The sequence below is a fragment of the Ascidia mentula genome, chromosome 5 (genome assembly GCF_947561715.1).
Source record: "Ascidia mentula chromosome 5, kaAscMent1.1, whole genome shotgun sequence".
Classification (NCBI taxonomy): Eukaryota; Metazoa; Chordata; class Ascidiacea; order Phlebobranchia; family Ascidiidae; genus Ascidia; species Ascidia mentula.
The window spans coordinates 5,775,263-5,789,752 of NC_138570.1; the positions used below are offsets into that span (position 1 = coordinate 5,775,263).

General features: G+C 36.1%; 5 protein-coding genes across 5 annotated transcripts; 2 read left to right on the forward strand and 3 right to left on the reverse strand.

Moving 5' to 3' along the window:
• The first annotated feature begins 374 nt into the window (after positions 1 to 374).
• LOC145901883 (chaperone Ric-8A-like) lies at positions 375 to 3,079 on the forward strand. Its single transcript, XM_082989691.1, has 13 exons — positions 375 to 526; positions 862 to 909; positions 970 to 1,150; positions 1,208 to 1,299; positions 1,353 to 1,570; positions 1,667 to 1,766; positions 1,825 to 1,919; positions 1,979 to 2,126; positions 2,182 to 2,274; positions 2,333 to 2,480; positions 2,537 to 2,684; positions 2,763 to 2,882; positions 2,940 to 3,079. The coding sequence occupies exons 1-13, from the start codon at positions 440 to 442 to the stop codon at positions 3,046 to 3,048; spliced, it is 1,587 nt and encodes a 528-aa protein (XP_082845817.1). The 5' UTR covers positions 375 to 439; the 3' UTR covers positions 3,049 to 3,079.
• Positions 3,080 to 3,340: 261 nt separating this feature from the next.
• LOC145901884 (splicing factor 3B subunit 5-like) lies at positions 3,341 to 3,707 on the reverse strand. The gene is made up of 2 exons (XM_082989692.1): positions 3,548 to 3,707; positions 3,341 to 3,488 (listed from the first exon to the last, which is right to left on the reverse strand). The coding sequence occupies exons 1-2, from the start codon at positions 3,678 to 3,680 to the stop codon at positions 3,361 to 3,363; spliced, it is 261 nt and encodes an 86-aa protein (XP_082845818.1). The 5' UTR covers positions 3,681 to 3,707; the 3' UTR covers positions 3,341 to 3,360.
• A 599-nt stretch (positions 3,708 to 4,306) lies between these two features.
• Positions 4,307 to 10,011, forward strand: LOC145903869 (polyglutamylase complex subunit TTLL1-like). The gene is made up of 8 exons (XM_082992046.1): positions 4,307 to 4,454; positions 5,330 to 5,412; positions 5,469 to 5,598; positions 7,332 to 7,463; positions 7,932 to 8,101; positions 8,184 to 8,375; positions 9,103 to 9,292; positions 9,659 to 10,011. Exons 1-8 carry the CDS (start codon positions 4,374 to 4,376, stop codon positions 9,992 to 9,994), a joined length of 1,314 nt encoding a protein of 437 aa, XP_082848172.1. The 5' UTR covers positions 4,307 to 4,373; the 3' UTR covers positions 9,995 to 10,011.
• Positions 10,012 to 10,112: 101 nt separating this feature from the next.
• On the reverse strand, positions 10,113 to 11,246 carry LOC145903870 (peptidyl-prolyl cis-trans isomerase Fkbp12-like). The gene is made up of 4 exons (XM_082992047.1): positions 11,114 to 11,246; positions 11,001 to 11,048; positions 10,827 to 10,939; positions 10,113 to 10,439 (listed from the first exon to the last, which is right to left on the reverse strand). Exons 1-4 carry the CDS (start codon positions 11,148 to 11,150, stop codon positions 10,311 to 10,313), a joined length of 327 nt encoding a protein of 108 aa, XP_082848173.1. The 5' UTR covers positions 11,151 to 11,246; the 3' UTR covers positions 10,113 to 10,310.
• A 2,016-nt stretch (positions 11,247 to 13,262) lies between these two features.
• On the reverse strand, positions 13,263 to 13,913 carry LOC145902290 (peptidyl-prolyl cis-trans isomerase Fkbp12-like). Its single transcript, XM_082990212.1, has 3 exons — positions 13,829 to 13,913; positions 13,657 to 13,769; positions 13,263 to 13,391 (listed from the first exon to the last, which is right to left on the reverse strand). Exons 1-3 carry the CDS (start codon positions 13,911 to 13,913, stop codon positions 13,263 to 13,265), a joined length of 327 nt encoding a protein of 108 aa, XP_082846338.1.
• Between the last annotated feature and the right edge of the window lie 577 nt (positions 13,914 to 14,490).

The following is a 14,490-nucleotide window of genomic DNA, read 5'->3' on the forward strand; positions in this document are numbered from 1 at the left end:
CCTACCTGGCTCACCAGCTGTAGCGTCAATATATAAAAAAAAATCCTCACAACTTTCGTAGGTTGAATAAACTATTATAGCTGTGGGTAAACAGAAAATTTACCTACTGTATTAATGCGTGGAACAAGTTGACATAAACATTAATCTCGGTTGCGTGCGAGAGTTGTGCTTATCAGATTAAATCACATGGATACTATGACAAGGCGATTTTGACGCAAGATTATTTTACGAATGTTGGTTAAAACGTTTTGAAACGATATAAATACACTGAGAAATGCTATACGTTTATAAGAAACTGCCATCAACGTGCGAACAGGTATCATTTTCCAAGTGAAATGTTTAAATGAACAAAGATAGTCACTTGATGGCGCTAGTGTGATTGTATGTTTATTCCAGAAGAGAAGAGGTTGGACACTGGGCAGAAGAGGAGTAAGTAGAAATGGACTTTGCCAGTGCTGCGTTAAACGAAATACTAACCGGAGATGCCAACCGAGTTTCATCATTACTGAAGAACTACATCAAAGCTGTAAGTTTATCTGCTCAGTTAGATATGCACCACATTGGAAAGTTTGTTTTTGTGCGGAGGATTTTGTTTCGGCGATCGTTCATTGCGCGGTCGATCGCAACGTTTTTTCGTATGTTAATGCATTGGCTAATTAAAATTGCGCGGATTATCGGTAAATTTTCGCAAAAGTGCGCGGGGGATATTTTTTTCCAGTCTGGGATATGCACAGTTCACATTTTTTGTACAAACAAAATAGCTTCTACTCAGTGGTTCTGATTCAACAGTACCAAACCACACTGCAAAATTACATATATAAGCCTGCATGATTTCTTCTTACATCATTTTTGTCTTTTTAGCTGCAAGATAACCCCCAGTTCCAGGAAAATGAAGGACAAACCAGAGAGGTGGCGCCTGCTTAGAAATCCTTGTATACATTTGCTTTTCTATCCCATCTCTTTTTTTAGGAGCTTGCCAAGGCAATCATTGACACTTTGTGTTCAAATGTAGAAGAAGTCCCTTACATTGGAGAAGCAGTGGAAACTATAAGATTTCTTTCACGAGACAAACACGTTGTGTCTCAGGTTCTAATTACAAAGCAAGCCAAAAATCTACTTCTCAATCTTGCCCAATTGCCTGCAAATAGAGGTATGTTGTATGGCAAACTATTAGTTGACAATCATACATAAATCTGTTGTTACGTAGGTATGTCATTGATGTCACATGATAGTCAAGAATTGGAACTGAATGCTAGCAAGTGTTTGAGCAATGTTATATATCTATCAATGGATGCAACGGTAATTTTAGTGGTTGTTTTAACTTTCACAACTTCATGATGTTGCTTTTTCAGGAATTATGCAAAAATGCTTCTTTCATCAAGGCGTTAGTACAGAAAAGTTATTCACACAAAAATCACACCCCAAATCAGAATGCTGTAACTTTAAAACTATTGTTTCTTGTTTCTGCATTAAATCCTGTTGGGCGTAAGATGATTACAGATGAATTTGATGGCCGCAAAAGTGTTCTCAGTTTCTTACAATATGTTCTTCAGAACTCCAAAAGTACCAGGTTAACTTGTGTTTCTGTTGATGTTGTTTGGAACCTGTTCATTCCCTAGTTTGCATTTAATAATTATAGTAAAGCATTATATTTGTGAAATTATAGTAAAGAACTGAATGAAGAGGAGACAACCCTGTGCATTGAACTACTTCGAGTCCTTTTTAACTTAAACATGGACTTGAGACGTGCAAAGATTTACGCTGAAGTATTTCACTTCGTTTTCTAATGGAGGATAAAAAAAGTAACCGATTGTTTGTTCTCAGAAAGAAATTGAGGAACTTAACGTAACGATGGAGTGTTGTAGAAATATTCTTTTATCATCCAGCTCCAATCCAGCATTAACGGAAGGCCTTCACTGGTAGATTAGTAATCAAATAATAAATGTTATTCATCTCGTTAACATGATGTTTCTTGCAGCTCTGCAGGAAATGCAATCTACAGCATTCCACCCTCATGTATGTCCATAGAAAAGCTGCTGCTCTCTGTGCCAAACACCGATGGTAATGAAATATCAATGAAGCCAGTTATGGTGTTGGTAGATATTTTGAGGCGGAAGGTTATGAATGTAAGTAGTTGAACTTAAAAAACAAGAAAACGAAACCATCGTGCTTTTCTTTTAGAGTGAAATAGCCACCGAAGTTCTTCAACCAATCTTGGCACTGCTAAGTGATCTATGTCGCTGTTCAAGTTTGATTCGGAGACATTTAAAAGATGTAATGATATTGTGTTTCCTGAAGTAAAGTTCTGTTAGATTTTATCACTTCATTGCAGTTAATATTACCACCACGCAAAGACTTTAGACACAGGCCAGAGGAGGGTTTGACGTTTCGGAATAAGCTCATCAAGCTCTTTACTCATACCAATACCAGTGTCAAGCATGGTGTTGCAGATTTTTTATTTGTATTATGCAAAGAAAATGGTAAGTTCACTTCTATTACTAGACAATTACGCACAAGTCTAACAGTTTTGTTGCAGTTGATCGATTTGTGAAGTACACTGGATATGGCAATGCAGCGGGGTTGCTTGCAACTCGCGGTTTGTTAGCGGGGGGCAGAGGTGAAACTGTGTATTCAGATACAGATTCAGACAGCGACACAGAAGAGTACAAAGTGGCCAGTTCGAAGTAAGTTCATGTTCGGTTTCTTACTTGACCAGCACTGTGACATCGCATTACCATATTTTTAACCACACCGAACACCAGAATAAACCCTGTGACTGGTCATGTACCACCCCCTGTTCGAAACCCATTAGAGGGAATGACAGAGGAGCAGAAAGAGTATTTGGCAGCACAGCTTGCATGTGACATATCTAAACTATCAAGGTAAGCTAAAATGTCTAAAATATGATTACACAAGCAATGTTAACCCTACACTTACAGCAGTGACAGTGTTATTCAACCGATGGGTATAGCTGCAGATGGCTCCCTTATTCCTTTGCAACAGAAAGTTCATGAAATGAAGTTAAGAGAGGAACGTGATTCTGATTAAATATGCTTAGGTTCTTATTTTCAACTGTACTGTGATGTTTCTGTGCCACTGCCTGTTGTGATTAATGCTCTTCCATTGCCAGAAAAATTTTTGTTTGTTGATCATGTTATACGTGAACATGCTTTATTATGGGATGTTTTCAACGGACACATCTTTACATAAGTAAAATCAGTGCAAAACCCATTGTGCTCATGCACACCATCACTTTATGAGATAATAGTTGTCAATAAAACAAATCAAATGAAATGAAGGCGTTTGCTTCAGGGAATCCTCTTGTGTTCTATGATTGCAAAATTAACTAAAACAAAAACTTCAGTCCACATTTGGTCGGTCAGGTGGAGGCCCACATGGCTGGAACATTTTATCCAACAGATTAAACCGCACTCTGGCCTTTGACTCATTCTCCGCAATTGCGATGTAAGTCAAAAGATCATGATGACCTGCGTAAATCAAAAATAATTCAACTTTTCTGTTAGAAATCCGCCGCTAATTACCATACCCAGGTATGATGCAAGAGTGTCTCTGTGCTGGTTGGTCATCCACTCCCATTTGGTGGTATCAGAATGCCCTGTGCCAACATACTTTGACTGCAGGTGCTCCATTTGGGAGAAAATATTATAACGGTCACCCATTTTTTTAGTTTATCAGCTCACACTAATAAATCTATCAAAAAACGATGGTAGTTATTCGTTAGCACCAATGCGGTATAAATTTGTAATAGTGTAGCAATTACACGTGCAAAAACTCCCGTAACAACAATTTTGCTCGATGACAGCTGTACACAAAACTTCCAAAATACAACCGCGTTTAGATTGTAGAAACGAATAACGAAACATTACGTTTACAAATTTGCCGTTAGTGGGCGACAGAGATAAAGCACAAAAATCACTGTTATTTTTGCAACGAAAACTAAACATTTATGTTACTATAATACGTAACTTATGTATTCTATTTCATCTTTACCATGTAATGACCAGTGTGATAAACTGCAACAATGCAGATGTGAAACCATTTTTTTGTTCTTTTTACCTTTATTCCTCACCAAACGTTTAACACACAGAAATCAAGCCGGTGTTGCCCAGAAACAGAGAACCCTTTTAACGCCATATTATTAATTTGTCAAATTATGCTATAAAACACGTTTATAAAATAGTCAAATACCGATTTCTTGACACAACAATATCATTATTATGTGTAAAATCTTATTTTCTGTAACGGTTATACACATGTCAATCAAATTAGGTAGCAGGACTGGGGATTTTCGTTGCTATGCACAAAACCAAATTTAAACTCCGGATTTTGTTTATGAATTTTAACATATTGCTATGAGCGCAAAACTCAAGTATGCGACAGATCTGGAAAAGTCGGTTTTAATCAACAATTTCGAGAAGAGAGGATGGTCCCAGGTACGACAATCTTTTTTGCGTGGGGGTTGCACTGTGTGTCTAAATTGTACCATTCAAGGCCGCGACATTCTTACCTTGTTCATGACTTCTGCTGTCTCTTATAACCACAATATCTGCCAAGCTCATTAGTTTTACACTCCCTGCAAAGAGAGCCTCATTTATATCACTGGGGTCAATAAGGAATGAAAACTTGGGTAAGCAAGCCAGAAATTGGAAGTGCAGTGCCAGGTTGAAAAGTTTGTTATTTCTGCGGAGGATTTTTTTTTGGTGATCATTAGTTGTACAGAAGATCACAACATTTTTTATACATGTTAATGCATTAGCTAATTTATATTGTGCAGATTATTAGTAATTTTTTGCAAAAAAAGGGTAAAACTTTGCTGTAATCTCCAACTTTGTTTTGGTGCCCTTGCATCAGTCACTTTGAAATTGTACCAAAAAAGTACTTTGAATATTCTTGGGTGCTTTCATTGACTCTCTGAGTTTTAACATTTGTTTTTTGTTTGGTTACTTGGGATGTGCCAGAATAGAAAAGATACATGTTTAGTTGAATATGAATACATCAACTCAATATTTAATCAAATGTTATAATAATTTTTGTATTGGTATAAAAAAATTGTTTCACCACAAATTTGTATTGTTGCTTTAGCAACATAATTGCAGGTTTCTCATACAAATTGTTACCACTGTTCATGATTCCAAGCGCCTTTTGAAAATTAAAAAACAGGAATTCGCGGTACCATTTTAGTTATTGAATCAATTTTCATATCTGATCTGGCACATTCATAGTTTCAACAGGTGTTTGTTTAACATGTCTGTTTTCTGTGCTTTTTATCTAGTTGCAGTTAAGTTGGTTAAAGTGAATTATGTTTTAGGTATCCGCTGACGAAGACTGGAATTTCTATTGGACCAATGTAAATACAACACGGAACATTTTTAGTCTTGAGAATGGCTACAGGTAGAATAGAAAACATGTAATTTAATATCAAAACTGTAATAGGTTCATGTTTGAAGGTTGTCGGACGACCAAATTATCAACCACTTTCCTAATCACTATGAGCTGACACGTAAAGATTTGATGGTAAAAAATATCAAGCGCTTTCGCAAAGATCTAGATAAAGAAGGACATCCATTGGCAGAAAAGGTTGGTGATAAACAATTAATAAAGTAAATTGTTACTGATGCTGCCAGGCATATTTATTGCTTAATACTGCTCTTCTGGCAAACTTTATTGTATTTACGTTTCTCGACGTTTCGGCTATTATGCAACAGCCTTCATCAGGAGGAAGTATCTAAGTCAAATCGTCCACTGTGGTAGACTTAGATACTTCCTCCTGATGAAGGCTGTTGCATAATAGCCGAAACGTCGAGAAACGTAAATACAATAAAGTTTGCCAGAAGAGCAGTATTAAGCAATTAATAAAGTATTTTGATAGTCTGTTCTTCTGGAACATTAAAACATAACTTGTACGTTTCACCTGCTATCCAGCTAGACTTCCTCAGGGTAATTAACAAAGTGTTATGAAAATTTTGTTATATTTGTATCCTGGTGCAAAGCATTATTTTCAAAAATGATGCAACTTTATTATAGACAAGTAGGGATGGGCAATTTAGAATAGCGAATCCGCAGGATTCGAATCTTAAGCTATCCGAATCCAAATTGTCTTCAAATCGAATAATAGGTTTCGCTATTTATCTTTAATGTACGGTTCATCACATAACTTTCCGTATATAATCGATTGTATAATCGATACAAATATATATAATCGATAAAGGTAAACTTTAGTGCCCTACAATGACAAAATATCCACATGACATTAATTAATATAAGCTTTATACAAAATATCCGCATGATATTAACTGAAGATGCCACTCTCGATTGTAAGCATCACAAACGGTATAGGTTAAAAAACTTTACAAGACTCAGCTTACAATCGAGTAAATACGGTGCATGTGTTTTTTGAAAACTTTTCGTCAATTAACTGTGGTTGTAATATGATGACGTTTAGGTTTAACAGCCATAAAGTTACGCACTCGCTTGACAGGCAAGCTCTTAGAGAGCCTAAATATAAATTACACTGCAATAAATTTATTCTTTGATTGTGCTTTGTTATTGCAGTCGTGTAAGAATTTCTTTCATGTTTATTGTGCTTTAGTGCAAAAGCGAAAACAAAAACAGAATAGGATTCGGTATTCTGGATTCGATTTAACTATTCTAGAATGTTCTAGAATAGTGTATTATTCTATATTGCCCATCCCTATAGACAAGCTTATTTATAGTCAGGATAATTTAAAATGTGTTTATTATAAATATTCTTCTGTACAGTAAATCAAGTTATCTTATGTATTTTCACATGTCACAATATCACATTGAGGATATATTTGGTGCAACTGTAATTATTATCTAGTATATACTGTAGGCCTCAGTCAGTTCAAATCTGAATTGTTCCCATAAATTTGTAGGATTAGGCAAAGTTTCTGATTGTCTGAAAATGTTTGGTTCAACTGACTACTAGGTAGTTAGCAGGATTTCGAAAAAAATATATATTCCATGTTTTTTTTTACTGAACATAAATAAGACATCTCTGTAACCTAAAGATAAAAAAAAATCACTGCAACATATATGTTTCTAACCATTACTTATAAAGCGATCAGGGTGCATGGACTGTTACACCACACTCACAGCAGTAATATTGTTGGTTAATTAATTGATATAACAGGGTTTAATACAGAACAGTGTAGTGAAGAATTAAGATTTTGTTACTATCATTTGCATTCCAACTTCATATAACTTAGGGGAAATTGTGGATTATCCAATATCCTGATTACCCAAGGTCTATTGTATGTAAATTTGTATTGCTTTCTTTTGATTTGCAGGATGACTCTGGTCGATATGTTCACCTTGATTCAATTCCTGTTACATTTCTACTCCCAGCAGATTATAATTTGTTTGTGGAAGAGTTTAGAAAAAATCCATCCAGCACCTGGATAATGAAACCATGTGGAAAAGTATGTACACTAAACTCATACAGTGTGTCCTGTCAAAACCATATATGTGAATATTTTAGATGTTTGCACAATTAGCTGTTGTTTAAAGAGGTAGCATTTCAACTTTTTTTGAAAAAATGAATAAATCAAATTAACCTGAAGTCTTGCCATCAAATACAGCAAAGTCAAGTTTCATATATATTTCATGCTTACATTGTACAAAATTTGTATCAATAAATCATAATAATGGTACATCTTTAATCAAATAAATTGCATTACATATGTTAATGTGGCTTTTTTCACTTTCCCCAGCAAACATAATGTCCTTGAATGAAAGAAATGTAACAGTGCTATTTGACAAAAAGTATTTGTATACAACTAAATGAAATTTTAGGTGGCCACTTTTTCTCTGTGTGTAATGAGTTTTAGTTACACTGTTGCTGGGATGGAAAACTGTGTTTAAATAACATAACCACATTTATATTTTAGGCACGGGGCATTGGTATTTTTCTCATAAATAAACTTTCACAAATCAAGAAGTGGTCAAGAGATAGTAGAACATCTTCATTTGCACCACCATCTGCAAGAGATGCCTATGTCATATCACGCTATATCGATAATCCTTTGCTGATTGGTGGGAAAAAATTTGACTTAAGATTGTGAGTTGCTTGCAAGTTAATTATGTGATTTGGACAGGTAGTTTATACGTTTACTTGGCTTCACTGTGTTTTTCATCTGCAGGTATGTGCTTGTTACATCATATAGACCTCTCAAGTGTTACATTTACCGTCTTGGCTTCTGTCGATTTTGCACTGTGAAATATACACAGAGCATGAACGAACTTGATAACATGTTCGTTCATTTAACTAACGTCTCCATTCAAAAGCATGGTGAAGAATACAATCCTGTCCATGGTGGAAAGTGGACAATTAGGTAAACTTCAAACAGGTTTATAATGTCCATGTATTTAGAGAACATAACAGCAAGCTTTGTGTTACACCACTAAATATTTTAACTATATTTTATCAAACCACACAGCTATAGCAAACCATTGCACCATTATTAGGCTTTACAGGAGCCAATATACTTGAATTGCTCAATATTGATACATGTTTACCCACCAAGTCTAGAAAAAAAAATCAGCCATTTTGATAATTCTCTGGGTGTGTTACAGTTTACACATTAAATTTTGAATCCTTATGCACAAGTAAACTGAACCGGAGGTGTTCTAAATATTTCGATCTGGATCATAAACACTTTTTTTAGCAAAGGTGTTGTAAAATATGGTTTACTGGCATCACAGATAATCTGGATCCTAGACACTTTTTCTGACAGATTGAAATAAAATTTTAAAAATCAAGTACCCTGTATGGTTTGATCTCATGATCCTGGTTATAACCTACCCCGGCTTTGCCGACTGAACTATAGGAGCTCAACTGCTGAAATGACATTTTGTGGCCACATCGCACTAGTTTTGTGTGGCAGTGTGACCGTTGTCATGAGTTTAAAGCTCACCAAGAGCATGATTTTAACTATTTTGTATTGTTTTGTTGGAATAAGGTGATCCAGCTTGGCTGTGAGGCCAGTGAACCTTACAAACATAGAGTTTACCATAGTTTTTTTATTCCAGTATTCAATTTGACATCTTGTTTGTGTTCAGTAATCTCCGCCTTTACTTGGAGGGAACAAGGGGTAAAGTTGTGACAGACAAGCTGTTTGACGAGATAAATTGGCTTATTGTCATGTCACTAAAAGCTGTATCAGGAACTATGGCAAATGACAGACATTGTTTTGAAGTCTACGGTTATGACATTATAATTGATGACAAACTGAAGCCATGGCTAATCGAGGTATACAGCTTGGACCGTGAAATATTATGTAATATGAGATGTCATATTTTTTCAAAAAGTAACAAGCCCTGTTTCAATTCTCCACAACAGTGGTTCTTATGCAAGGTTATGTCAAAGGTGCTTTCAAATACAAAAGTTTTGCAAAAGCTAGTCGAAATCTCTATTGCCTGTGCGGCAAATTGTTTAGTCTTGAGTTCCAATTTATTCCAGTTTTTGTTGGCAGCTTTTTCTGTTATCAGCGGTATATTTTGTTTAAGTAGCTTATGTTGAAGTTATGAACCACTGCTCTACGCCCTTAGTTGAAATTTGCATACGAATGTCTTCTCACCATTAACTAATTTCTTATTTTAATATCTTAAATTACAGGTTAATGCATCGCCCTCGCTGTCTTCAACCACAGCCAATGATCGCATTATGAAATATAACCTTGTCAATGATACCCTTAACATTGTCATACCACATGGGGATCAACCTGATGTGAGATGGAACAAGATACCACCTAAAGAATCATACGGCCACTATGATTTGCTATATGACGAGGAATTAGCCAATCAACAAGACCAAGGGGCCACAGGCACTGGTGGAGGTGCTAGTGGGTCCAGCACGGAGCGCGATTCCAGGTCCAGGGGGCTTCTGGCTGGAGTAGGGGGCATTAGAGGTCGGGACCACAGTAGAAGCAGAGCACCAGCAACATGGAAGTGACAGTTTTAAGATCCAGTAAAAGTGTAGTTGCTGAACGTTACTGAAATTGTTCTAATTAACAGCAAAACAGCTTTCTTATTTTCCTGTCATCCGTAATGAGCACACATTAGACGATCACTGAAATTTCTTGAACTGCAGTTTATTGTTACATCATAATGTGGTATTTTAGTAGAAAATGTACAAATTTTTTAACACATGTATTGTGGTTAATTATTCCAAACACCAGTGCAACATGGCAAATGACTTTTGCTATCAGACTATGTATCCCCCATTGAGGGAAAAGGGCCATAATATAAGGCAATAAAGTACATCATGATTATTGAAAGCCGAGAAGTTCCACATCAAAAATCAGTGTGGCGTTAGGTGGTATTACACCCGCTGCCCCTTTGGAACCATAGGCATAGTCTGGTGAGCAAGTCAACCTTGCCCTTTCACCTTTGGACATCTGCATTAAAAGAATTTTGTTTCAGTGAAAAATGGTTTGTCAAAGTCAGACAAGACTTCATTAATCCTCCCTTGAGAAAGATTAAATAATCATATTGGTATACACCATCTGACTGCACACGAAAATCGACATGCGAATGCCTAAACATAAAATAATTAGCAGAAAGACATGTTATTGTTTTCATTGCAAGCAGGATTAGGGGTTGCGCATGTGATGTGCCCACGCAATAAGATTTAGTCTTGCACGCCAAAGATCTTATCCGGAACTGCCATATTCTGCAGATTGGGTTTTTGCAGTGTTTTTTTGCCTAAGCATTCACATACAAATTTAAGGTGTGTTACATTGTTTAATTTTTAAGAAATGGTTTACATAGCTAAGCAAACTTGCCTTTGCCACCCCTTCATCCCAGCCTCTGATCACCTGTCCTTGTCCAATCTTGAACTCAAACGGCTTGCCACGATCTCTTGACGAGTCAAACTTTTTCCCATTGGTCAATGTTCCTATAATGTCGAAATATAAAATCAAAACACCTATTTGGCAGAAAAAAACAAAATGGCTTACCAGTGTAGTGAACTCTGACAGTCTGCCCCGGTTGTGGATAGCATTGTCCTGCAAATCACGCAAAGAATATCGTTAAGAACGGATAACATGTTCAACAGATATTGATAATTTACCATCGCCTGGGGTAATAACTTGTACGTCCACACCCATTGTAAGTAAAAAGGTAAAATGATTGTATGATGAGCAATGCAATTGCAAAAACTTATAACCTCGCGTTTGTAAAGGAAAGCACACTATCCGCGTTTCTCAATTCAAACAAAAAAAACTCGTAATTACAAGGTCAAAAGAGTATGTAGTAAACTTTTTAATATGTACTGATTTCAGCATTAAAAATTAAAACAAACTCGGCACAAAATTATCTTTAATATATATTTTGTGAAACTGCAACATCTTTTTAATTAAATCTATTGACAAATAAAAAACAATATTTTTCTCTGAAACATTTCCAAGTTTAGTGGCCTTGTAATTGTAAGCGCAACCGGTAAATGCGCAGGCGTGGCAAACGTAAATCCACAGGGGTGACAAGGAAATATTTTCATTGACATAGATACTCCCCCCTAAAATAAGTTAGTTTAGGTTTGCTAGTATAACGCTTAGACAATTTTATTAAAAATATAAAGTTAAGGAAAAAGACCAAAAAGTGTTTAATGACCACTTTTGTCAATAATGTTTCTATTTTGCAACTTAAATTCAGTCGCAGAAACTACATTATGAAACCATTAATTAAGAGGCGCTATGCCCAAAAAGACGAAATGTGAATGTTTAGCCGTCTTCTTCATTCACCCAATTGATGTTGTTTTATGTTGTCCGCCGCAATCCGGAACAAGGGTTCGTGGACAAATTGCGAAGGGGTAACCTATAATAAACCGTTACAATACGAAAATCACAGGCCAACAACCTTATTGACATTTAGGAAGAGTCACATTAATTAAAGCATTATTCATACAGATGCTATTGTAGAAAACAAGTGTCACCTAGAGGCATTCATAGAAAACAGCAGTGAAAACTTCTCTACAAAACCTGTTTAATAATGTTGGACTACGCTTCATCACATGAAAAAAATCCCAAGAAAACAAAAAAGATGTGCCACATTTTCGTAGTCAACGTTAAAAGAACAATCTAAAACACGCAATTCCAATGAAGTTCGATGTACAGTAGGCCGGAAAAGAAATTTATAATCTTTTTTCATATCAAACAAAACTTGCCCACTTTAGTCATGATAAGCCAATACCTATTTACATATCCCATAACTTACTATGTTTGACTTTAGTTTGCCTAGCTTACAGGTAAATGTAATTTTTGCCGTCACGAAATGGACACAAGTTACGTGTAACCACAATGAAAAAGCTTTATTCGAAAACACGATGCTTTTGTTTAATTTATCCGCTTGGTATAGAATACTTCTATTGCTTTACCGACCCTCTGATCCATGTAAACGAGCAGGATTTGAACCTATAACGATATCCTGGCCACGAATCCCGAACAGGTTTACTTCTTGGTACATGGGTCGGGCGCTTCACCGATGTTGCCAAATGCCCGCCCCATTTAATGGTTTTGAATATGCTACGAGGAATCGGCAAATTAGCGAGATCTAGTGGCTATCGGTAGTAGCCTATAGGACTGGGGACCATAGTAAAAATCCAAACGCCATTCAGTTACGGAGAAGTTATTAGGTTGTTATTAGGTACCAGGTGCACTGATGAGACCTTTTAGGTCGAAACAGTGGCTATCTGTCTGCAGCTTAATTACACAATTCATATTATTGGCTCCACTTTGGTTATTAGGTTGTGTTTGATCCAGGAGTATACACCTTAGTCCCACGGCTTCTTTAGGGTATTTTGAATTGAAAAACAAATTATATTAAATCATACTAAAAAAACCAGTAGCTTTTTATACAGGATCAGCCTGGCTTATAAATCAGGAATATATATTTCGCCCCATGGGCATCTTCAGTTCCTTCAGTAAACACATTTAATGTATTCCTGATTTATAAGCCAGGCTGATCCTGTATAAAAAGCTACTGCTTTTTTTAGTATTATAAAATAAGTTGCAGTGATCGCTAGGCCTGCATCTGCAGTTTTGGGTAGATCCCAATATTTCAATTTTTGAAGTAGCCTATAGTGTGTTGTTTTACCAAAATGCTGAAAAAATAATGTAGCCTATATAGGTATGGAGTGTAATTATTTTCAGCACAAATGCAAAATGGAAAATAGCTTTTGCCAACGGAGTGTGTATTCCATAATAGGACGCAACAAAGCATGATTAATGAATGTCAATTAGCTCTACATCAAAAACCAGAGTGGAATTTGGTGGGATTACACCTCCCGCCCCCGCAGCACCACATGCGCATTTGGGTAAACAAGTCAACTTCGCCCTTTCGCCTTTCGTCATCTGCAAGAAACATTTTTTCTCGCCACAAAAATGCATCAAATGTTTATTTGAAAAGTGATGTTGTTAAATCCAGGCAAAAAAACCCATTTATTAAAAGAATATAAAATCAGCATCATAAGTTCATATAATGTGAAGAAAAGTTTCAAATCCACTTTTTTCAGACAAGTGGTTTATGTTTTTTACCTCAGAATTAACAATATAATGCTTTTAATTTGTGTTATGTAATTGTATTTGTATTATATGACGTATTGCTGAGCAAACTTGCCTTGGCCACCCCTTCGTTTATACCTCTGATCACCCGCCCGTCTCCAATCACGAACAGAAACGGCTTGCCACGATCCCTTGACGAGTCGAATTTTTTCCCATCGAGAAACGTTCCTTCAATTCCAAACGAATATCGTCACAAACATTTAAAAACACAAAATTCAATGCTTTACCAATGTAGTGAATCTTGACTTTCTGTCCGATTTGTGGGTGGAGTCCACCAAAACCGGGATATATTACTTCCATGTTCACACCCATGATGTAGGAAAAGGTGAACTGATTTCATAGCAACCGAATCTGCAACTTCACGAAAGTAAAAATCAAACCAACATTGAGTTTCAAGTCCAAAAGGGTAAGTAATAAAATAAATATACTCGGCAATCACCTCGTTAGCGATACACGACAGAAGGTATTGAATTAACTACGTTTAGCCGGTGGAATTTAAAAGTAAAAGCACGCGGACTATCAGAATGAGAGTACGGAAAAAATGAACATATCTAGCTTCATAACCCAACATTATAATGTTTTATCAAACAACCGAAAGGTCTAAGAACCGACTAATAAACACAGCCTGACAGACATATAAGCCTAACCTAAAAACATAAATGAAACAGTACATCCGCTCAAAAGCTTGAGTGTCCAAAAATTATTAGTGAAGTTTAGTCAACTAGAGTAGATTCACGTAAAGTAGAATAAAAGACACAGTAGACTTCACAACCCATACTCGTATCTCATTGGTTAGGGTTAACACTAATAGCTTTGTTTTATCTCGTGATATAGTGGGATAAAAAGGACCGGTGTATATAATAAGGTATAACAATTAAGCGTTTAGCTG